Source organism: Erithacus rubecula, assembly GCF_903797595.1.
Source record: "Erithacus rubecula genome assembly, chromosome: 5".
NCBI classification, from domain to species: Eukaryota; Metazoa; Chordata; class Aves; order Passeriformes; family Muscicapidae; genus Erithacus; species Erithacus rubecula.
In genome coordinates, this window is record NC_136687.1 from 6,560,082 (window position 1) to 6,582,759 (window position 22,678).

The 22,678-nt window shown below is 46.0% G+C and overlaps 1 protein-coding gene across 6 annotated transcripts in view; it reads left to right on the forward strand.

The window, feature by feature from the left end:
• The window catches only part of FGFR3 (fibroblast growth factor receptor 3), a 50,980-nt gene extending 28,704 nt beyond the window's left edge, over nucleotides 1–22,276 (forward strand). Inside the window, exons 5-18 of one of the 6 annotated variants that reach the window (XM_079307411.1) lie at nucleotides 1,658–1,827; nucleotides 6,238–6,361; nucleotides 6,751–6,941; nucleotides 10,162–10,312; nucleotides 14,057–14,250; nucleotides 15,121–15,266; nucleotides 15,352–15,473; nucleotides 16,668–16,778; nucleotides 16,933–17,123; nucleotides 17,791–17,913; nucleotides 19,464–19,534; nucleotides 20,946–21,083; nucleotides 21,743–21,848; nucleotides 21,929–22,276. In XM_079307411.1, coding sequence (XP_079163537.1) covers nucleotides 1,658–1,827; nucleotides 6,238–6,361; nucleotides 6,751–6,941; nucleotides 10,162–10,312; nucleotides 14,057–14,250; nucleotides 15,121–15,266; nucleotides 15,352–15,473; nucleotides 16,668–16,778; nucleotides 16,933–17,123; nucleotides 17,791–17,913; nucleotides 19,464–19,534; nucleotides 20,946–21,083; nucleotides 21,743–21,848; nucleotides 21,929–22,093 — 2,003 coding nt within the window. In that variant the 3' untranslated portion in view covers nucleotides 22,094–22,276. Of the gene's footprint in view, nucleotides 1–1,657; nucleotides 1,828–6,237; nucleotides 6,362–6,750; nucleotides 6,942–10,161; nucleotides 10,313–11,412; nucleotides 11,558–14,056; nucleotides 14,251–15,117; nucleotides 15,267–15,351; nucleotides 15,474–16,667; nucleotides 16,779–16,932; nucleotides 17,124–17,790; nucleotides 17,914–19,463; nucleotides 19,535–20,945; nucleotides 21,084–21,742; nucleotides 21,849–21,928 lie in introns of all 6 variants that reach the window. The other 5 variants (XM_079307412.1, XM_079307413.1, XM_079307414.1 and 2 more) reach the window with 5 other exon arrangements.
• Nucleotides 22,277–22,678: the final 402 nt, after the last annotated feature.

The window sequence follows — 22,678 nt, forward strand, 5'->3', positions numbered from 1 at the left end:
CTGGGTTTCCCTCCCTGGGATGGCCTTACTGAGGCACCTACATCCAGCCATCCCTCTGCAGATGTGGGGAAGCTAATGGGACATGAGGTGTGCCCAGCAGGGCTGCCTGTAGCACAGGGAGGAGCATCCTGGATGGAGCTCCTGGCATCCAACTCCTCATGGACTTTGCAAGGAGGGGGAAACATCAGGAGGTGCTAAAAATCAGTGGCTGCATGGATTGCCTTGGCTGGGCTGTGTGAGCTTTCCTGCAATATTCTTGGAGCTGGAATGCAGCAGGGAGCCTGCATGGGGGACACTGGGGATTTACACCAAGGGGTCAGTCACTGCCTTACCTGGAGTTGCAGTGGGATGGGTATCATGCAGCCAAATGCATCAGGGCTAAGCAGTACTGGAGAAATGCTCCCTTGCATCTCAAAGGGATGCAACAAGAGGGAAAACTGTACCCCCTTGTCATTAAGGAGAAGGGGATTACAGGGGCTTCAGAGCAGCTCTGGGATGGGGCTGTGATGCTGGGTGGTGTCTCTGAGCACTGTCACCACTGCAGGAGAGGCCAGCAGCAAGGCTTTCCCATCTGCTTTGGTGGCCACCGTGCTCTCCAAAGCAGTTCTTGGAGGAGCAGTGCCTTTGGTTTGTCTTGGCCAGAAGCACACATACCACTGCAACTGGTGCTCCATGACTGTGAGTTTTTCCTACCCAACTGGAGGAGATGCCATTTACACTCCTTGCCCTCCTTCTTGCTCTTTTGCAGCTCAGACACTGCCTGTCCCATCTGCCTTTGGCTTTGGTTGGAGTACAGATGTGGGGCTGGATGTGGCCCTGGTGTGGCAGGGGAAACAGCATGTGCAGCTCTCCAGTGTTTCCTTAAGCAGAAAAGCTTGGGAGGCTTTTTTAAAAAACTTTTTCTTTCTTCCCTGTATAATGAGTTTGCCGCTGCTGCTGCCTTAATTTGGAGTTAATATGTAATGTTTGTAACCCAGCCAAGGAACGTAGCTGTACTTGAGGCAGATTATAAAAAGTATCTCCTGCTAACACTCGTGTTTTAAAATGTATCCTTGTTCAAAGGTAACATGAATCTTTAAAACTAAAATCACTGGTACTTAAAGAACATAAACATGATAAACCAGTTTGGCACTGGCTCAGTTTTTTCTTTCCTTCCCTTAAGGAGGCTACACTACATTTGTACTCACTGAGGAGGAACATTTTCCAGTGCACTCAGCTCATACTTTTTTTCTGCTCCCTTGCTGGCCCATCAACATTCTTTTACAGTTCTAACATCTTTCTGCTGTTTATGCTTCTTGGCTGCTAATGTCCCAAAGGTACATCTGTATCTTTTTACACGCTGAGACCAGATTCTCATCCTGATCTGGGATAACTCCACTTGTTGATTTAAAAGCAGCCACTTCAGATTTATACTGGCATTACCAAGACAAGAACCTGGTCATGAACCTTTCATCACAGAACTGAAATGCTAACACCCTCTGTGCGTCTATGGGAGTCATTTAGCTGGAAAGCATTTCTGTGCCATTTATCTTAGCTGCAGCAGGTAGCAATTTAACTGTCAATCTGCACATGCCAAAGACTCCTCAAATGCATCTGCTCACCAGCTGATATCCTGTGGCAGAAAGGGGCCTGTTCAGCTTGTTTTTTCCTTTCCCAGGTGTCCCCTTCTGGACCCGGCCAGATAAGATGGAGAAGAAGCTGCTGGCAGTTCCCGCCGCCAACACCGTTCGCTTCCGATGCCCGGCGGGGGGGAACCCCACTCCTTCCATCTACTGGCTGAAAAATGGCAAGGAGTTCAAAGGGGAGCACAGGATTGGGGGCATTAAGGTAAGGTCTTGGTTTGGATCTTGATTTTTCATTATTTCTACCAACTAGAAAATTGGTATTGCACAGTGATTAACAAGGGGAGTTTTGAGAGCGCTGTCCTGACAGAGTAGGATGAAGGTGGTTCTTGCACTCTTTGGAATTGCTTGGCACCAAAGTGTTAAAAAGGACTGCTGTCCTTTTGGATCAAAGGCTAATTCTCTGAGTTTGTCTATAGTAGTCATTCATGGAGTAGGTGAAAACGGGGCTGGGTTTATGGTTGCATTGTGAACTGGGATGAAAAAGGAGGAGCAGAAACTTCTATCCTAATTTCTGGAGATGAGCCCAGTGCACTGAGATGTGTTGGACCAAGCCATGGCTACTCCCAGCTCTCAAAGAAAACCTATTCAGTGTCCTTTGAAGGTATAGGAAAGACCTCACCAAAGAGCTGGATCCTCATGCTGGTAGTCATTAACATTCTTGTGGTATAAATCACTGACCCTTGGTCAAGTGTTGGATTCTCTTGTAGCCAGAGTAATAGCATCTGCTCCTTGGCTGCTTTCTTCTCCCTGCTTCCTTTCTACCATGAGGTGTTCTGGAAAATGCTCTGGCTCATGTTTACAGCTAGAGCTCAGGGACACTAAACTCCACTGCAGTCAAATTATTTAATTAGCCAGAAGTCCCTGTGCTACTTCATGTGATGAATTATGGTAGGATTTTAAAAGGAAAATCAGCTTTTCTCAGATTTTGCTGCTGTTGTTATTACTTTGTCCCCTTGAGGTCACAATCAGATGCTTTTTTTTTTCCTGGTTTTATTTGGGGGCAATAAAACTGGTGCAGCTGATTATAACAAAATGATCATAGCAGGAAGGACTCCTGAACAGCAGCTTTTCCCTGCACTCTGCCAGCCCTGACATATCCCTGGACTCTGCTGCTAAGGAGAGAAGGTGCCTTGTAGGAAGCTGTGTGCTGATGCCTGCCACATCCATAGTGTTTTGAAAAGGGACTGGGCATGCAAAGCATACCATGCTCCAGAAACCAGAGAAGGATTCAAAAAAAGTCCTCCCTCCCCACAGTTTTGGGCTGTTTCTTTCCTGTTAGCTCAGACCTGTTCCTGAAAGAGCCTTTTGTGATGGCTTCAGTGAAGCTTTTAAAGCTCCTTCCTCAGTCCTGTCCCTGCTCCAGCCTGGATGAGGCTGAGAACACGCTCAGGTTTGGATCTTCTGAAAAGGATGGAGGGTAAAGAAGTGGGGAGGAAACTCCTGTGGGTACACTGCTCTTCAGCAGATGACATTCACAAAACACAAATCTTTGACTAATTGCAGGCTGTGAGCATCATCCTGAAGTGTTTTCAGCCTTGCATGCTCCATTCCAACAGCATTTTACTAAACTGTCACATCAGCTGCACTAAATTATGCCTGCAGAAAAAAAATTCCAAAGCTGAAAGCAATTCTCTTACCCACTTTCCAGTAGTTTTAATCCACTTTGAGTTTAAATTGACACGTTTCATCCTCTGAAACACGGTAGTGAGTCTTTGGCATCACTGTGCTTTGTTTCTCTGGGGGAACCTTCCAGCAACAAGTCAATGCTTAAAAGAGCTATTGAAGGCAATGTCAGGACAATTTCAGGAAGATTGGTTTAAGCTCTCTATCTGTCTAGGTGTAGTTCTTTGTCCCATTCTTGATATAAAGACATCTTTATCTGTAATTTTCCTTTCTTTATTTGCTTGCTTTTGGTCACGAGCCACAGTTAGATATAAGTGATCTAAGTGTAAATCTCATCCAATATAAATACACTGAGAGATATCAGCTGAGATTTGAACCAGAAAAGGAGATTGAAAGCCTGCTTGGTATCTCATGTATTTAAGATTTAAATTCCCTGTTACAACTTAACTTCATAACAGGATTAGGCAGCTTGAAAAGAATGGGCAAGATCCAGATCTGGCAGGGTTTGGTTGGCTTGCTTCATCTCGAGATCTGGTCTTAACCCAGAAATCCTTGAGCTGGGAATGTTCTCATTTGTTCTCAGTGTGTGAAGGACATTTAAATGTTGGTTGTGAGAAGGCTGTTGTCAGCAGATGAAAGCTGACCACTCTTCCACATCTGCACCTTGCACGTGGCATTTAGACTCATGAGACTGTCCAGTATAAACCCTGCAAGAGAGAAGGGAGAGTGTTGAAAACATGAGGGCAGGCTAACCTGGTTTTGTTACAGTTCATCCTTAACTGGTAAAGAAGAGAAATTCATATGACTTATCATAAGAAATTTCCCAAAGAGCATTAATGGTTAAATCCGTGTTGGAATCTCTAATATTGTAAGCCTGTGTGTGTTAAATGACCCTAAAAGGGAGGATTGAGGGGGAGGGGAGATGGAGGATTATCCCTTCCCCAGACCATTGCACTGACTTGCATACCAGTCTGGCAAACACGAGGTTCCAAGTGTGTCTGCAAATGTTTGTTTCACAAGGAGCCAAGAATGACAACACCAAATAAACCAGAGGGATTTCCAGTATCTCACCCACTTGATAAATGCCTGCACTAAGTCACTTCATGTTTCTAGTGTTTTATTGACTGCAGTGGCTATCCCAACATGAGAATTATTATATTTTGCCAAAGGTTTTCAAAACTAAAAATGTCTTCCTAAGTTTCCAAACAAGTTCTGCCCCATGAGTCTGTGCCCCTAGGTTCTTCTCTATTCAGAGTCCAAAGTTCCCATCACAAACCTGATGAAGAGAAGTTCTTTGAAAGTGTCATAAAAGTGGTTTTGAAAGTGCATCCTTAGTAAAACACCTAATTTGGACCTGGTTTTAGAACATAGGTCAGACCAGGGAGTCATCCATGTGTCTGGACCCCCATTTCCTTGGGGGTTCCAGATGCAAATGTTTTGCAGTACTGAAAAGTGGATTTAAAGAAGCCTTTAGACACAACTGTGAGACAAGCCAGTATGGAAATGAGCCACTGAGCAGCCACAAATTTGCATTGAAACTTCTCTGACAGTCTGGTATGTTCAGCTGTGGGCTCAGGGTCCAGGCTTTCTGTTCTCAGAGCTTCTCTTACTCTGTAATTCCCACTCAGTTACAGAGATGCAGCAAGGGGGATGTTGCTTTACAAAAGGTGGGATGTTGGTTCTGCTCCTTTGAGCTCTTCCATTTGTGCTGTCCTGGGTGGGCAGAGGTGCAGTCAGAGCTGCCACAGCTGAGATGTCTGTACAAAGTGTTTGGTCACAGCCTCCTGTTACCCATACTCTGAAATGAAAAGAAATGCTATATTCAGCATTCTCTGAAAAATTAGGTGCTCAGCAGTGCTGTTTTCAGGGCTGCAGAGGTCTACACATTGTTAAAATGACATTTGCTTGCTTATCTTGCAGCTAAGCTGTCTAGTCCTATGGTTTTAAACCTGCTCTTTGCAAAGTTCTGGCTTTGATTGCAACTTGGCCCTTTTACAGAAAGCATGTGGATGCAATTTATGTGTAGCAAAAGAGGTTAAATGACTTCATATTTGAGTTCACCTGCTGCAGCAAGAAATCTCCAGGAGCAATTACACCCTTGTTTTTTCCATCAGCCCTTGACATCCCATGGTGCAGCATTATTGTAAATCTCCTGCTTCTGTGTCCTTGGGGTCACCTTCAAAATGTTTAATAAAGTTAAATGTTCTGCTTTGGGTGGTAGAAGGCATCAAATTAATATCCAGAGAATTGGAGATCTTTCACATGCTATGCACCCTGAAGTCATCTTTGTTACTGTTGGTAGCTTTCTGTATTAATTCAAGATTTGCTTTCCATATCCATTATTTCCTTTATAATCATTAGAAACAATCATTCTAGCTGAGATCACAGGGCAGCAGGTCAGGGGTGTGCTTTCCCTTCTGCTACTGAACCAGCATCAGCTCTGGACATGAGCCACATCCAGAAAACCAGCTAGTATAAAATTCAGTGCTAAAATAGAAGAGCTGGCCAGGCATCCTTGGGACCAGATTTGAGGCTGGATATGTTTGCTCCTGGTTTTTAGAAGGAATTTAGGAGACTCTATTGGAGAAACCTGTGCAGACAGATGCCATAACCTGTTGCCTCCATAGCGCACACATAAAATATGGATCAGGATATTAAAATATATAATATACATAAAATATAGATCTTATGTGATGCCTACTGAAGTCATTATTCTAATGAGAGGTGCCACATTTAGTTGTCAGCTGGCTTTGATATTGTGATTATTGTGGAAACATATAGAACCCCCCAATGAAATCTCAGTGTGTTTCATCGTTTTTGCACTTGTCTTAAAGCCTTTTCTCATTAATACTTTAATGATCCTCGTAAACAGATCCTTGTGATGTTCAGGCTTCCTCTGGGGTCCAAGTGTGTGGGAGCTCAGTGATTTGAAGGGTCTGGTGATGGTGGTGCTTGATCATGAGTGTGATGGTTTGATTTCTTCCCCCAGCTGCGACACCAGCAGTGGAGCCTGGTGATGGAGAGCGTTGTGCCGTCGGATCGGGGCAATTACACCTGTGTGGTGGAGAACAAATATGGCAACATTAGGCACACCTACCAGCTCGATGTGTTAGGTGAGCTCTCTCACTGTTTTCACTCACAGCTGACCTGTGGTGGCGTTGGATAGCTGCTTGGTAGGATATGGGAAGCAGGAGTTGGGTTTCTTTCACAAAGTGTTGGATCGTGTGTCTTCTAAAAGCAACGATTCGGGCTCGTATCTGTGATCAGTGAATTACTTGGTGGGACTGCAGAGGGCTCAGAGAAGGAATGGCAGGGCTGAAATGCCTCCTTCCTTCCCAGGTGGTTCTTGAGAAGCCCTGGGTGGAGCAGTGATCAGGGCACCCATGGGGGACACACCTGGTTTGTACCCTTTCCCCTGAAAAGCCAGAAGATTAATGTTTCAGAGAATACTTGCTGGGGAAAAATAACTAAATTAGGGTTTCTCCTCTTTTCTGCTTTTCAGAAAGGTCACCCCACCGACCAATCCTGCAGGCTGGGCTCCCTGCCAACCAGACTGTGGTGGTAGGGAGCAATGTGGAGTTCCACTGCAAGGTGTACAGCGATGCCCAGCCTCACATCCAGTGGCTGAAACACGTGGAAGTCAATGGCAGCAAATATGGACCCGATGGGACCCCGTATGTGACAGTGCTGAAGGTTGGTACATGCTCCTTCTCACCCTCAGGGCAGTCCTTCTGTAAGCCTGCCCAGTGCAGTAATCTGCTTTTTGGAGGGGATAGAGCAAAAATGTCCTGACATGAATGTTCCAAATTCTTCTGTCTGCCAGAGATAACACTACTACTGTGGTGGCACAGATAGGCAAAGTTGTAAGAGCTGAGGCAGTTGTGAGAAATGCAGCATAATGAAAGAGCTGTCAGATTGCATTTGACCTAAAATTGTAAAAATACCCTTTTTTTTTTGCAGCTTCGATGGAGGTATTTTCAGGGTTTATTAAAATAAAAGTCTCCCAACTAAAACACATTCTTCCTTTTCCAAGTAAGCACATTGCAGCATGCACGTACCAAATAATGCTGAACTACCAGCACCTGAGAGCCAACATAATCTTGTTCCAGTCACTAAATTTTGTACACATTGCTATTACCAACGCTCAGAGAAACCTTTTTTTTGAAATTGAGCAAAAAGTACATAGTAAGACTTTACTTTGCTAAAATGTTTTCTGGAAAGGCAACTTTCAGATTACGGCTATAACAAAGCCAGAGGATTTGGTTCCCCTCAACCAATGTAAATATAAATATAAGGAATAGGCAGTGAGGAGCACACTGAACTTCTAAAATACTTAAAAAATTAGTTTAAGGCATCATGTGGTGGTGTTTATTAAAATATATAGGGCCAAATGGAGTTTTTCTGGCTCTGCAGTTAGTGCTGAAAGCAGATTTTGTCTCTGCAGCTTCAAACTGAGGCTGTCCTGTGTGTGGACATTGCCTGTGCACATCCTGCTGCACACATCCTCCTTCTCTTCCTATGAAGTTTTAAAAAAAAGCAAGCACCACTTATCAGACGGTATCTACAGAACTGTAACGCAGCCAGATACATTCTAATAAAAGCCAGAGACCCTGGAAATAATTACACAGATTGAAATAACAGATTGGTTGGAAGAAATGGTTGGAGACGGTTTTTTGGGACTGGCAGCATGTGCTTCTCGCGAGTTTAGAGAACTTTTTATTTCTCTCCACCTCCCCAAATGTGTTTGAATTATGCATATTTGAATTTCCCCCTGGTTTCACAGCCCAGCACCACGCTCTGAATAGCTGGTTGTGTCACATGCCATCTCCTGTAAGCTCTGAGCTCCGTGTGTGGTCCCCGTGGGATAAAGTGCTACCTTTTGGAGGTTCGCAGAGCGGCTGCGAACAGTGCCTTGTGTCACAAGCACAAGCCCCCATTTTGCCGTGGCACAGAACATATAAATAGTCTGTATAAATAGTGTGTTAAAATGAAGCTGGGCTGGGTAGGTAATTAGAATTGCCAAATACCTTCTCTTGTGGACGGCAAAGGCTCCGCATTCCTCGAAGGGGAGCACAGGCCGGCGTTTGAAAGCACGAGTGTTGTTTGGTTTGATGTTTTTTTGCTGAATAGGAGCAGCACACGTCTATTTACTCCTTCTGGTTAATCAGGAATGCTTTGAATTGTGTTAATGCCGGCATCAGCGCTGGGGCACGGAGCATTTCCATTTTGGGATGCATCTTTTGTGCACCAGTGCTGGGCCTCCACAGAGCTGTGTCAGGCCCAGCTTTGCAGGGATTTTTTTTTTTTTTCTATTCCTTTTTAAATGTGGTGTGCTTGTGTTTTTTTAAGTAAAGATCTGATAAAATGATCCTGCTGCTGTCTCAGGGCCGGCCTGTTGGCTCTGTGGATTTGTTTCCCTGCTGCCCTGCCCCAGCATCCTGGCAGGAGCAGGGTGCTGTTCACAGCCCCCCTGCCCCATGCTGTGCTACATGCAGGGAGATAGGGCTGTTTTTAATCAGCCTGCCCTTCCCTTCTGCTTTCAGGAGATTTTGTGGGGTGTAGGAGCTGCTATGGGGCAGTTTAAGCACAGGGAATATCCCTGTCTCCATCACAGCAAGGGAGACAGAGAGGTGCCCAGCATGTGAAATTCTCCCCCACATCTAAAAGGGGAAGGGGGTGTCAAACCCCACCAGAGTCCAGATGGATGAATTGAATGCTGTACTTTCAAACCATGTTTTAAACAGCCTGACAAAACCAAGCCATCACCTGCATCAGTTCCTGAAAGCCTGGGCTAATTTGTGATCAAAGAAAAAACCCTTTTTCTTTGCAGAAGAGCACTAAATGCATTCCAGTTACAGAGGGGGGCTGGCAACACTGTGCCCAAGCTTTGTCAAAGGCTAAATTGTACATTCTGCATTGAAACATGCCCGGTTTAATTATAAACAAGGCAGCAGCAGCAGGCAGGCACGTTTCCCCACTAGTCAGGGCAGACAGACTTGCACGTAATCCTGAGAGATGAGCTCAGGTCAGAGCTGCTGCTGTTTGTCCAGACATGGACACTGGGGCTCCTCTCTGGTGCCTCCTCTGGGTTCAGTTCCTAATAACCTATCAGAGCTGGCTGCCCCAGTGATTTTAATGAGCTGCAAGTCATACTGGCAGGATCAGGCTTGGAAATGGAAGGCATCAAGACTGGGCTGGAGAGTGTAAGACACAAACAGAGAAGAAAATCGCTTTATTTTCATTTCCAGAACTGAAGCTTCTTCTGAGGCCACTTAAAACAGTTATGCATTTTTAGCCAAAATAAAAACAACTGTTTAGTGTTTAGGGAAAAAGCTGATGTGCTGTTGTGGCAGCATAGAAGAAGAGAAATAAACCCATTGCTTAAAAGTCTGAAGTTTGTTTGATTTATATACACCACTTTATTTAGTAAAGAAGAGGCTCCTATAAGCAGTGGAAAAAATTACAGCTAATTTCTGAAAGGCAAAGTCAGCAGCGAGTTTCAGACCGCCACTGCTTATATTTTGTTTCCAAATTCTATTTTGGAATCTGATAATTGAAACAGTATTTGCTGAGCCGGGTTGCAAACACAAATCTCTGCTGAAGCCCTTTCTCTGGTGCTCCTGTCTGGGGAGTTATTAAGGAACCACAGAGCCTTTGACTGCTGTCAGATGGAGAAGGGGCAAACTGGTCTGTTCTAAAAAAGCAATTGCATGTGTGAAGGGAAGGGAGCTCACCTGCAGGTGGTTTGGGGGCCCAAGGCAGCTCCTGTTCAGCAGGCAGGTCCTGGGCTCGGTGTGCCAGCCCAGGCTGAGCTGGGGATGTCAGCACAGCCGTCAGTCAATCCTAGCTGATGTAGGTGCCGTGCAGCTATTGTTTGGTTTACTGAAGTTCAGGTTTCTGTCTATTCCTGCAGTCTTGGATCAGTAAAAACGCTGAAGCCGATGCTAACCTAAATCTGTTCAATGTGACAGAACAAGATGAAGGAGAATATCTGTGTAGAGCCAACAATTTCGTAGGCATAGCCGAAAAGCCATTTTGGCTCCACATTCGCAAACCAAAACCAGGTAAACCACAGACTCTGTCCCAAGGCCCTGGCAACTGCAAGAATGAGCTATAACATTTTTAAGAATCTAGTGATTAAAATTACTATTCATTTTGTATTATACCCTGTCAACTGATGCTGAATGGCTTTATCTTATTTTCTTGCTAATTTTTTTTTTAACAAGACTGTAATGCCTATACAGCAATTGCCATGGAAAAATTCCCACAATAAAATGACTGTCACATTTTGCTATCAACTCTTCCTACTTTTATTCCTTTCCTTTCCTTTCCTTACAATTGAGTGCTGATAACAGATTTGCATGTTAATGACCTGTGATATTCCAAGCTATGGAAAACCAAACTGTTTTGATTTTTTTTGCCTACAAAACTGAATTAATCAGTTCTGTCCCTTGGAGAAGTAATGGAGAAATAAATATCAAGCAAACATTAACTGGAGAGGAGAACCAGTCTCGTGGGCTCTGGGGATTGACTCCAGCCTGGAGGGTTTGACTGCTCTGTCATTCAGTGCCACTGCAGGAAAGTTGCTTACAGGCAGCCTCTGCTTGTCAGCCAGATTTCTGCTGCAATGTTGAGGTCTGATAATCATATATGGCTTTGAGATGCCCACTGAAGAAGTTCTAAAAAATTCTAGAATTCTGTATTTTTCAATGAACTCATGAACCATGATGTTTGTATATTCCTCTGATCAGCACTTGAATCTTTCCCCACTACATCTCCCCACCTTTCTCCTTTCTTTCTGTCTTTCCTCATTTCCCATCTCTCTTTCCCCACCCCTGTACTCACCTCACTAACCCAAAGTCAGTCATATTGTGGGGGCAATTTTTCATTTGGATGCTTTTGCTTGCATGCTTCTTTAGTGGGACAGAGTAAGAACCTGGTGAAGGGAACTTTTTTTTTTTTTTTTTTTTTTTGCTTTTGACTACAGGTTGCAAAGGGGAATGAATAAATAAATGTGGAAGATGGGCCATTGAAAAATAAAAAAAAAACCAAACAAAACACCTTAATCTGCTTTTGAAATTTGCCTGTGGTGTCCTCACACTTGCTGGGAATGTGGCTTATTCTGTTTTCCCTCTTTCTCTACGTGTGTTTTTTTTCCCTGTAGACGGCAGGTGTTAACACAACGGATAAGGAGCTAGAGATTCTGTACTTGCGAAATGTTACTTTTGAGGATGCTGGGGAATATACTTGTCTCGCAGGGAATTCTATTGGGTTCTCACATCACTCTGCTTGGCTGACGGTGCTACCAGGTATTTCCTTCTGTGCTGGCCTCTCTTTCCCTCTCCAGGATGCCTCCAGGTTTTGCTTTAGAAATGCCAAGTTCCCAGAGACTGCCCCTTGCTTGGAGCCAGGTGTTTTTTCCAGGGATTTGCTGCAGACCCCTGTTGCATACTTGCAGCTGACTCTTCTTGCATTGCATCTCAAAATTTAAGACTCCAGTAATGATACTAATAGAATTTTTTTTTTTTTTTGTCTAATACTGGGAGGTATTTACAGCCTCTTTGCTAGGACTGTTAAGTGCCAGGAGCTTTGTCTTCTTGCACTGACAGTGGGAGAAGAAAACCTCCCCATCAGATGATCCAGGACACCTAAATTGGACATGAACTGTGGATCATCTTGTGAAGGATCCTTTCTGTCTGACCTCATATCTTACCCTAAAATTAGATGCATAAGTGTCTGGTGTGAGTACACCCTTCCCTGCCTGTGGCATTATTTCCACTTCACGGATGAGCAGGCCAAGATAGTGATCTCAAACAGAAGGTCAAGGAGAGTCATCTGTAGGCAGAGCACAGGAGCCCTGGGTCCCAGGGGCATTGCATGCTGCCTGCTCCAGCTGGGATTGATGAAAGCTGCAGTGGGCTTGAAACCCGAGGCCAGAGTGACCTCAATTTTGTGGTCCTTTCATGTGCAGAGCTCTTATTGACAATGAAGCCAGCACAGAATGTGCCACAGAGAGATCTGTTCTGCAAAAGGGGGAATGAAGCTTGCTGCCCCTTCACCTGCTGAATCTGCCTCTGGCTGCAGGGCAGGCTTGAGCATGGTCCAGACAAGTACCAGCAATATTTAGATTGATTCTCATATGTACTGTGCCTGGCAGACAGTGCAAAAGCAAACCTCAATTATGTTCAATACACCCTTGCTGAAAAGGCACTCAAAATCCTAAAGAGCCCACTTTGATTCACCCAGTCATAGACCACTTTTGGGTCCATCTCACAACACATCCATCTCAGGATGTGTTTAGGCACTGGAAACTTTGGCATTTCTAATCTTGACTTTATCTGTGCAGGTGATTTGGATGTAATCACTTTTACTGGGGCTTAAGAAGTTCTCCAAACCCAACCCTGCTGCCAGTGGGATCTGCTGATCTTTCCTGTTTATTTGCCAGCTCTGTAATAGCTGATCTGATCCTGTTTCTGTTTCTGACATCCAGTGGATGAGAAAGCATTTCCTTTGGTTAGAAAACTAATGTCTCTGTTATTTTCAGAATATCACAATATTGTCTCATCTGAATCATACTCTGCTTTTACAGTTTATTAATTCACACCTCTTATTTAAGCAAAAAATAAGCAGGAGTAAACTGACCAAAAATCAAAAAGTAGCACTTTATTTTGAAGTCAGATGCAGTGAAGGACAGCCATCTGTGCAGCAGCAGGCCCCCATGAGAGGGGACAGCCCATCTGGGGAACCTCAGCTCCAAATGCCCTGTCCATGCAACAGGAGGAGAGACAGGGAGCAGAGCTGCAGCACCTGGTCCTTGAGATCTGTCTGGTGGGGGGAGATGGGGCAGGACCAAGCCCTTCACATCTGGCACACAGGCTGGAGCAGCCTCAGTGTCACCAACAGCCCTTTCTCCATGTCCTCCTGGGCACTGCCACCAAGTGCTTGAAACAGAGCCTGCTGCTGCCAGGGAAAGGCTCCTGCTGCTTGCTGAAGGGGCTGCTCAGCAATGAACCATCCATTACTGAGCTAACCACACCAGCATGACTTCATCATAAAGCTTCCCACTGCTGACTGTCCCTCTGATCCCAGCACACCTTTGGGGCAGAAAATCAGTCCCACCATGGTCAACATGCCTGTCCTGAAAGGAACAAGGGGAAAACACAGCTGACTTTTGCTGCTCTCTAAGAAGTCTTGCAAGCAGGTGGCCACTGCTGATGGGCTCCTGCCATCACCCTCCTGGCTGTCCCACCTCTCTGGGCCAGACCTTCCAGCCTCTTCCCAGCACAGCTCAGTTTTCATTAAATAATTAAGTAGATTTTTCTCTTCAGACTTTTTCTCTGTGCACTGCCTTACTGCTGGGTGCTGTTCAATCCCCTTGTTTCCTCAGGACAGGCACTGGTCTGGTGGAAATGTTTGCTGGAGAATCTGAATCAGCAAAGTGCAGCAAACCCCAGTCCTGCACATCCAGGGCATCCAACCACGTTGTGTGGGGGTGTGGAGAGAGCAAGATCTGGGTCAGAGGGACAGCACAGTGAAGATGCCTTCAGCCTAGAGCAGTGGTTTTCAATCTGTGGGCTGGGGGTTCTTAAAAACCCAAAGTAAAATTACCCCCAAAAGGGCAAACTGAACTGATGTTTTAGCTACAGCTGCAGGTGGAAAACCACTGGCCTGGGAGAGTCCCCTCACTGAAGTCACTGACACTGATGTAGCTGAACAAGCCCTGCCCAAATTCTCTGTGCTGTATGTGTGTAGTTGTGTGTGGGCAGCTGCCCACCCTGTCCTGACTGCCCTCTCTTGTCATCCTGCAGCTGAGGAGCTCATGGAGATTGATGATTCAGGCTCAGTGTACACTGGCATTCTCAGTTATGGCACTGGCTTTTTCCTCCTTCTCCTGGTGCTGGTCTTGGTGATTGTCTGGAGGATGAAAATGCCAAACAAAAAAGCCATGAACACCCCCACTGTTCAGAAAGTCTCCAAATTCCCACTCAAGAGACAGGTAACAGAAAGTAGATACAAGATTCCTATTCCCCCCTATGGCATCCCTCTTTTTTTTTTTTTTTTTTTTCCCTCCTTCTCTTTGAAATTCTCTCTAGGTGAGAAGCCCCACCAGAAAAACATTGTCCAAGAGGGACATTATTTGGCTGCAGCCTAGAAGTGTAAACCCCCTTTCATTTGTTTCTGTGCCCTTGGAGCTTTGGCTGAGGTGGCAGCTGAGCTGACTCTGGCTCATGAGCAGCCCCCACTGCTGTTGGCCTTGCCCAAGAGGTTTTGGCAGTGCAGGTGCCACAGAAAGCACATCTGGCAGGGGAGGTCCAGTCCAGGCTCCCTTGAGGAGCGGGGATCTGGGGAGAAGAAGCACTGGTTGTGTCATTCCTGCTTTCACAGATATCACTGGTGAGCCCAAAGCTGTTTTTGTGAAAGTGGCAGAAGATCCTCTGTGAAGTTAGAGATGTTCTGCTGCATGAAATTGCAGAGGGGAAGGAGCAAAAGACACCATGTGAAACCCCCCAGTGAGGGGTACAGATTTCAAGCTTTGGCTGCAAGCTCATGGTGGGCATTGAGAGTGCCAGGATGGGATCAGTCACTTCATAGCCTGTATGGGCTGTGGAGATGCAGCAGAGCAACTGAATGGAGACAGACAGAAAAATTGAATGGGTTATACTTCCTGATGCTGTCCCTCCTTTCCACCTGCTAAACACAACCACAAGTGCCTAAAGCGGATTTCTGCAAGGGTGGGGACATTTCCCGGGTAGAAATTCCCAGAAATCTCTTTGTGGGCACAGAGCTCCATCCTCCTGGGTGATGCTTCTGGGGCAGTGCCTGCTCTGGAGGTACAGGTGGCAATAACACTGCCTTTGCTCTACCCAAGCAGGTGTCGCTGGAGTCCAACTCTTCCATGAACTCCAACACGCCGCTGGTGCGCATCACGCGCCTCTCCTCCAGCGACGGGCCCGTGCTGGCCAACGTCTCCGAGCTGGAGCTGCCTCCAGACCCCAAGTGGGAATTGACACGTTCTCGGTCAGTCAGGGCCATGGGCTGGGGTCTCTGTGCCTGCTGCAGTGTCCCCACACCCCCTGACAAACCTGTGTGTTCCTCCCTCCAGCCTGACCCTGGGGAAGCCGCTTGGCGAGGGGTGTTTTGGGCAAGTGGTGATGGCAGAAGCAATTGGGATTGATAAGGACAAGCCAAACAAGGCCATCACGGTTGCTGTCAAGATGTTAAAAGGTATGGAGTCCACAGAGGACAGAGCAGCATTTTGTGCTGAGATTTCCTCTCTTTGCTCTCTTTTAAGTCTTTTGTGCAAACTAGATACAGCAGAAGAAAGCAACAGGAGAGGCACAGCCTCTCCTCCCCTTTACCCACATAGCCTGGGGGTGAGGGCTGTCCTTGGAGAGCAGGCAAAAGTGCAAATCCCATCAGGAAGAGGGGCTGGGAATTAACCCAGTTCTCTAATAGCATCCCTGGCAAGAAGGGGAATCCCCCTCACTTCTAGCCAGCTCCATGAATCAGCCCACTCCTTACTCCTCCTCCTCTAACCAGTGCTGCCTGTTCTACCAAAAGCCTATGCAGCAATCTCAATGGAGTCTGCAGAATTTCAGCTGATAAACTCCTTATTGAGGAACTTTTTCATTGAAGAAATTTGATCCTGGGCACCTGAGAGGTTAAAGGGAGAGCAGAAATGGGAAATTCAGTGGGTGCCTCTGGATAAGTCTCCATTTCCCATCCTGCCCCCAGACACACTAACCACAGAGAGCTGAGGGGTTCACCTGGAGCAAGTGAGGAGCCTGGACTTGAGGTGACATGGGGGATGCTCTAAAAAAAAGTAATATTTCTTATCAGAAACAGGTTTGTTTAATTTGCTTTTCCTGCAGTTCTTTTTGAAGTTGGTATTAGAAATAGGAACATTTCCATCTTTCCAAACCAAAAAGTTCCTTTGGGGAGGTTTTCCCTAATTTTTCTACTTTTGTAGATAGGTTTTTCTATTTTTGCAGAGAAATTGCAACTTTTCATCCAAAAAATACATTCCCTCCCAGCCCTGACCTTCCACCATCATTACTCTTGTCCCCTAGAGATGAGGGACAGAAACTATAAGAAAAACAGGTACCAGGTACCAAAATGTGAATTTTTTTTTTTCAGTAATAATTGTGAGGATGAAACAGAAGATGACAGGCATTATTGATTTCCATATGAACTTTTACCTCCATTTATTTGTTCTTTTGTCTTTCTTGTTGCCATGCTGGTAGGTTTTGTTTTTATTTTGATTTTTCTTCCCAAAGTAGAATAAAGCCAAATACAGCCATATTCTGAGCATTGTTTCCCCATCAAAGCCCCACATGGCTGCACAGCAGTTGTAACTATACCCCTAAACACTTCTTTTCTTCCTGACATTTTTCTGCTTTCCTCCTCTGCTTTCTCCAGATGATGCCACAGACAAAGACCTTTCTGACCTGGTGTCTGAGATGGAAATGATGAAGATGATTGGGAAGCACAAAAACATCATTAACCTCCTCGGAGCCTGCACGCAGGACGGTATGTGGCAGAGCAGCCCGGTGCTGACATGGCCATGGGAGGCTCAGATTTGGCTGTCCCTTTGTGATTACTCACTGACTGCCCAAAATGGCCCAGATGAGGTTTGGGTGGCCAGCTCTTGCTGTGCTGGGTGCTGACGTGCTCTTCCCTGCAGGACCACTCTACGTGCTGGTGGAATATGCATCCAAGGGGAATTTGCGGGAATACCTCAGGGCACGTCGCCCCCCTGGAATGGACTATTCCTTTGACACCTGCAAGCTGCCTGAGGAGCAGCTGACCTTCAAGGACCTGGTTTCCTGTGCCTACCAGGTGGCACGGGGCATGGAATACTTGGCATCTCAGAAAGTGAGTTGAGAAATCTCCTTTGGTAGAAGCCTCGGTCAAAGCCACGTGCAAGGGCAGGGAATGCTCTGTGTGTGGGCTGAACATTGCAGGCTTCTCCCTTTAGAGGCCAGATTTTGCTGGATGGAGTATCTTGGGGTTTTGAAGCTGGAGGCTCCATCCATATGTAAAGTCCCTGTGTGCTGGCTGCATTCCTGAACTGTGCAGCTGCACAGCTGTCACCTGCAGGACCATTAGCACCCACAAAATCCCTATAAAAGCACAAGCAACCCAGACCATTCTGAGTCTATGTATTCTGGATCTATTTGGGATACCTTAATTTGAAGATCTTTTTCCCCTCTAACATTATGCTGCACTCCTCTTCCTGGGGGAAGCAGCACAGAAAAGCAGCTGCACATCCCAGTAAAGAGCCCACGGAGGAGGGGAGTTTGTTTTCTCATCCGTGCATCCTGTCTGGAGAGAAAAGCCATGTGGGCTCCAAGGCTGCTGATCAGGTGCTGCTAAGAGGTGGCTCCCTCTGAGCAGGCACAGTGGGGTGGTGACACACACACACAGAGCCAGGAGCTGAGAGTGCCCAGAGCTTTACAAGCCTGGGAGTCCATGGAGCAGCAGCTCATCAAGCACACGGTGCCTGACGAGCCCTTCTTTATTGGCTGCTCACCTCCCACAGTGCATCCACCGCGACCTGGCAGCCAGGAACGTGCTGGTCACCGAGGATAACGTGATGAAAATTGCTGACTTTGGCCTCGCTAGAGACGTTCACAACATTGACTATTACAAGAAAACCACCAATGTAAGTACAGAGCTGCCAAGCACACGCTGTTCTCCTGGTAGGGAGCACAGTCATCCCTGCAGCAAGGTGTGCTTGTCTCCCTTTCTAGAGGGAAAAATCTGACAGGGACTTCACCTGGTAAGGGGCTGTAGATAGGCTGGTCCCAGGAGTCTGTCCACCATCTGTTTTTTCCTGACAGATCCTGATCCTGCTAGCAGCTGGTTGTGAGGTCTCAGCACTTCAGACTAAGAGAAACTGCAGTTTGTCTCAAACAGGCATAGAGCCCTTTCCAGTCTGCTCCACTGCTATTCATAAAGGCCCCAAGGAGCCAACTTCTGTCTCACCAGAGCCCTTCACAGAGAAATGTCACTTCTTGTGTACCTGGATCTTCCTGTCTTTCATGCATTTCTCTCTTTTTTACATTTGAGCTCCTTGAATTCCAAGATGGTCCCAGACAAGGGCCAAGGCCTGGATTTGTTTATGTTGTCTGTAGAGATGAATTTACAAATGAGGGGCTGAGAGAGGCCCTCTGTCTTGGTTCAGAGCCTGCAGCAGATGTTGAGCCCTGAAGAAAAACCCTAACTAGAACAGAATGAGGAGATGGCAGTGGAAGACTGAGGACAGTGCAGAACCTTGCAGGTTTTGGGATTGCAAGGGGTTTAAATGTCCAAGCAGTCCTTTGAAGCCCACCACATCCATACTGATCCACTTCAATAGCATATCAGAAATATTTCTTAATTGCCAGGATTTCTTAATCATAAATTAAAAACAATTCTTTGGTATTTTAATCACAGATCAGATGGATTTTTCCCTATTTGAGCTGTGGGGGACAACTGAGAGCATAATCCCATTTACATATATCCTGCCTGTATCCCATCTCTAGTTGTCTCCCTCAGCGAGGCAGTGGGTGAAAAGAGGACAAAGTTCCCCCATATCCAAATTATGTCTCAAACACAAAACAGTACTTTCTGTCTCCCTCCAGGGGCCAAACAAAGCCCCAGAGAATTATGATTAATCTAGTTTTTCTCATCTTGTATTTCTCACATGACAGTCTGTGTTTATGATGCTGATGTAGAATGGGATCAAACCTCCTCCTTTAGCCTCCAGCAGGATCAGGATTTGTTTCTTAGAGGACCTGGCCCTTGCCTTCAGTCTTTGGAAGTTTCTCTTCAAGCTGAACCTAAACTGGTTTGGACTTTGGTGAACTGTACTTTCCCCACAAAGAGATGGGAAGTGTTGTCCCATACTCTGCCACAGAGTTCACTGCATCTATGAATGGATGCTGTTCCCATGCAAAGATTTAGATGCAGTGATACATTAAACCTGCCTTGGCAGTGAAATACAGTCCTCTACAGAGAGCATTTACTGCAAAGATTGTCAGTGAAGATCCAGGGATCAAATGCTCTAATCTGTTTATATGTGGCCACTGCAGCTTTGCCCAGTGACCGGGAAGGCAGATGTGGTTGTTAATGAAAATGTTTCAAACTGGATTAGAAAAGAAGATTCAGATGGTGCCGTGGTGGCTGGGGGAATATGCTGATGGGATGTTCCCATTGTCTTCCTAATTACAGGGTCGGCTGCCTGTGAAATGGATGGCTCCAGAAGCCTTGTTTGACCGGGTCTACACTCACCAGAGCGATGTGTAAGCAAACCCACACTTGTAACAAAAAAATACTACAGGGAAATCAACACCTATAGTATATTACAGACTAAGCATGACCAGGGCTCGTTCCCTGCTGAGGTGCCTGGGGATGCAAAAGTACAGGAATTGATTCCAAGCTGCATCTTCACACACGTGGTTTTATTTTGCTGTTATCTGGTTGCTTTCATCTGAGGATCTCTAGGGAGCTGCTGAAAAATTACTGGGAAGGAGCAGGTATTTCTTGTGCACTTTATAGATGAAGTGGTTCATCCAGCAGTTGAATAATATTGTGCTAAAAAAACCTCATTAAAAAAAAACTTACCCTTGGCATCCTCCATGCTTTACCCCAGACAGTTACCCTTCAGTCAAGATGTGGAATGAGCCTGAAATATTCTGTCTGCTGTTAAAATTGTTCAAAGAATATTCAATAAATACAGCCTCAGATTAATTTTGCTATTTATTTACTTTATTTTTCCTAATCCTATCTCATGTGTTATAGTGCCTCTGCACAGTAAGCAAACAGCAGAGCACTCCTTACATGTAAATCAGTAACACATCTGAATTTTGCAAGGGCTAAAGCAGCTCCACATGTACACTGGCTTTTTATTGTAATATTTGATCAATAATGGCATTTTTATAGCCAGCCTGCCTTCTCCCCAGAGCTCACCGCTCGCAATTGGACAAATGAATCTTCTATTTCTGTATTTTTCAGTTTTTTTGGGTTTTATTAATCTTAAATCATAGTTTCCATGCTTAGGTAATGCTGCAGAAGGCATGACAGATAAATCAAAGCTAGAGAAGGGGAGAGTGAGTGTGCATGAAAGCGAAACAGAGACAGATAATCCCTGTTTTTAGAAAGAAAATGAAGAAGGCAAGAGATGTTTTTGAAAAAAAAGGACTTTTAACCAGAGCACAGCTGCAGGACTGAAGTGTGTAACATTAGTGCTCTGCTGATTTTTGTTGGAGTATTTTTCCCCCAGCTTGGCCAGTGAAATGAGTGTTGTAACAAGCAAGTTTTGGTATCAGCTTGCACAATTAGTGGCCTGTGGTTCCAAGCCTGCAATTCAGTGAAGTCGTGCATGAATAATTTGATTTGTTCCATTCAGTGGAGCTGGTGGAAGACCTAACAAAGAGCTGGCGGTGATAGATGGGCTGTCACCTATCTGATTAAATGCTCATTTCAATTTCAGACTTGGTGCCTGGGATTTCTTTGCTATTGAGTTGGATCAGCAGAGATCTCCAAGTAACTAGTAAAAATGGCCTAGGCAATTAGTCATGCTATTGATGACTTTGTTAGCTATGCATGGCTGCACAGAAATAAAGCCAAGCAAGGGGGATGGGATATGGGGGGGCTTGGAAAAAAAAAAAAAAAAAACTCATTGAATTTTAAAGATCTTTCTTTGGTTTCCAGCTGGTCTTTTGGAGTGCTACTATGGGAGATCTTCACTTTGGGAGGGTCTCCATACCCAGGAATTCCCGTTGAGGAGCTCTTCAAGCTCTTGAAGGAAGGCCATCGGATGGACAAACCTGCAAACTGCACCCATGATTTGTGAGTGTGTGGTGGGGACTGACCTTGCTCCACTCCCCATTGCCTTTAAGGCCAAATCCACCCCCTGGGCCTTTGGGTCCAGGCTCTTGGGTCATCCCAACAGGGAATTGGGAATCCCCACTGGGAAATTGCATGGCCATCTTCAGGCTGACTTTCCTCAGCCCATGGCTGCTGAGTGACACACAGCACATCCCCTCGCTGGGCAGGTGGCACTTGGGGATGTAGCTCTGATGTGTCACCTTCAGGACAGGTCATCCTGCCCTGAGGGCATGGTCATGCCTCAGATATCAGTAATAAGGACCTTGGCTCCACAAAACCCTCCTGTTCCCCCCAGCTGGCTATGGAAGAAGTTGTGTTTGCCACAGCTGTCCCTTCAGGTGATTTGGAGATAGATGGGTGGGCAGGTGTCACTTGGCCTGAGCACATGTGGCTGTCCCATGTCCTTGTGTGCAGGTACATGATCAGTGAGTGTCCCTTGAGCAGGTACATGATCAGTGAGTGTCCCTGTGTGCAGGTACATGATCAGTGAGTGTCTCCATGTACAGGTACATGATCAGTGAGTGTCCCTTGAGCAGGTACATGATCAGTGAGTGTCTGAGTGTCCCCTGTCCCTGTGTGCAGGCACATGATCAGTGACTGTCCCCTGTCCCTGTCCCCAGGTACACGATCATGCGGGATTGCTGGCACGCCGTCCCCTCGCAGCGCCCCACCTTCAAGCAGCTGGTGGAAGACCTGGACAGGGTCCTGACCATGACATCCACCGATGTGAGTGTGGAGGGCTGGGCTGGGAGGGGTGGCTGTCCCAGCAGGGACAGCCAGCGCTGATGGCTCTGTCACCCCGGCAGGAGTACCTGGACCTGTCGGTGCCCTTCGAGCAGTACTCGCCGGCCGGCCAGGACACGCACAGCACCTGCTCCTCAGGGGATGACTCGGTCTTTGCACATGACCTGCTGCCCGACGAGCCCTGCCTGCCCCAGCACCCGCCCTGCAACGGCGTCATCCGGACGTGAGCAGCCGGGCACGGACGGACGGACGGACGGACGGGCAGTGTGCCCGCGGAGGCGCCAGCGTGGGGCGCCGAAACCCTAGTGAAGGATCTTCCAGTGGAACTCTGTGATGGTGCCTGGAGATTTGTGTTGTTGACAAGCTGTTCAGGGTAAAAACAAACAACAAAAAATTAACTTTTTTTTTAATATAGTTTTTTTTTTTTTTTTAAGTTGGTTTTTTTTTCTCCCTATTGCTGTATGAAAAGTCAAGAAGCACTGTTTGGCCTGAAGGAACTAATCTCTTGCCAAGATGATCTATCCTAGATGATTTTTTGTTTGGTTTTTTTTTTTTTTTTTTTTTGTTTACTTTTCATTTTGTTAGGGATTTTTCTTTACCACGCAGAATGTTGAACTGGGGGGTTCTGACCTCCCAGCCTCTGCTTGTGTTCCCAGTGCCAGAGAAACCATTCTGTGCCTGCAATACGAAGAAAAGAGAAAAAGAAATCTTCCTTTAAAAAGAAAAAAAAAAAAAGAAACACATGCAAAAAAAAAAAAAAGAAAAAGGTGTAAAGAATGTGGAAATTTTTCGCTTATGCAATCTGTACATGA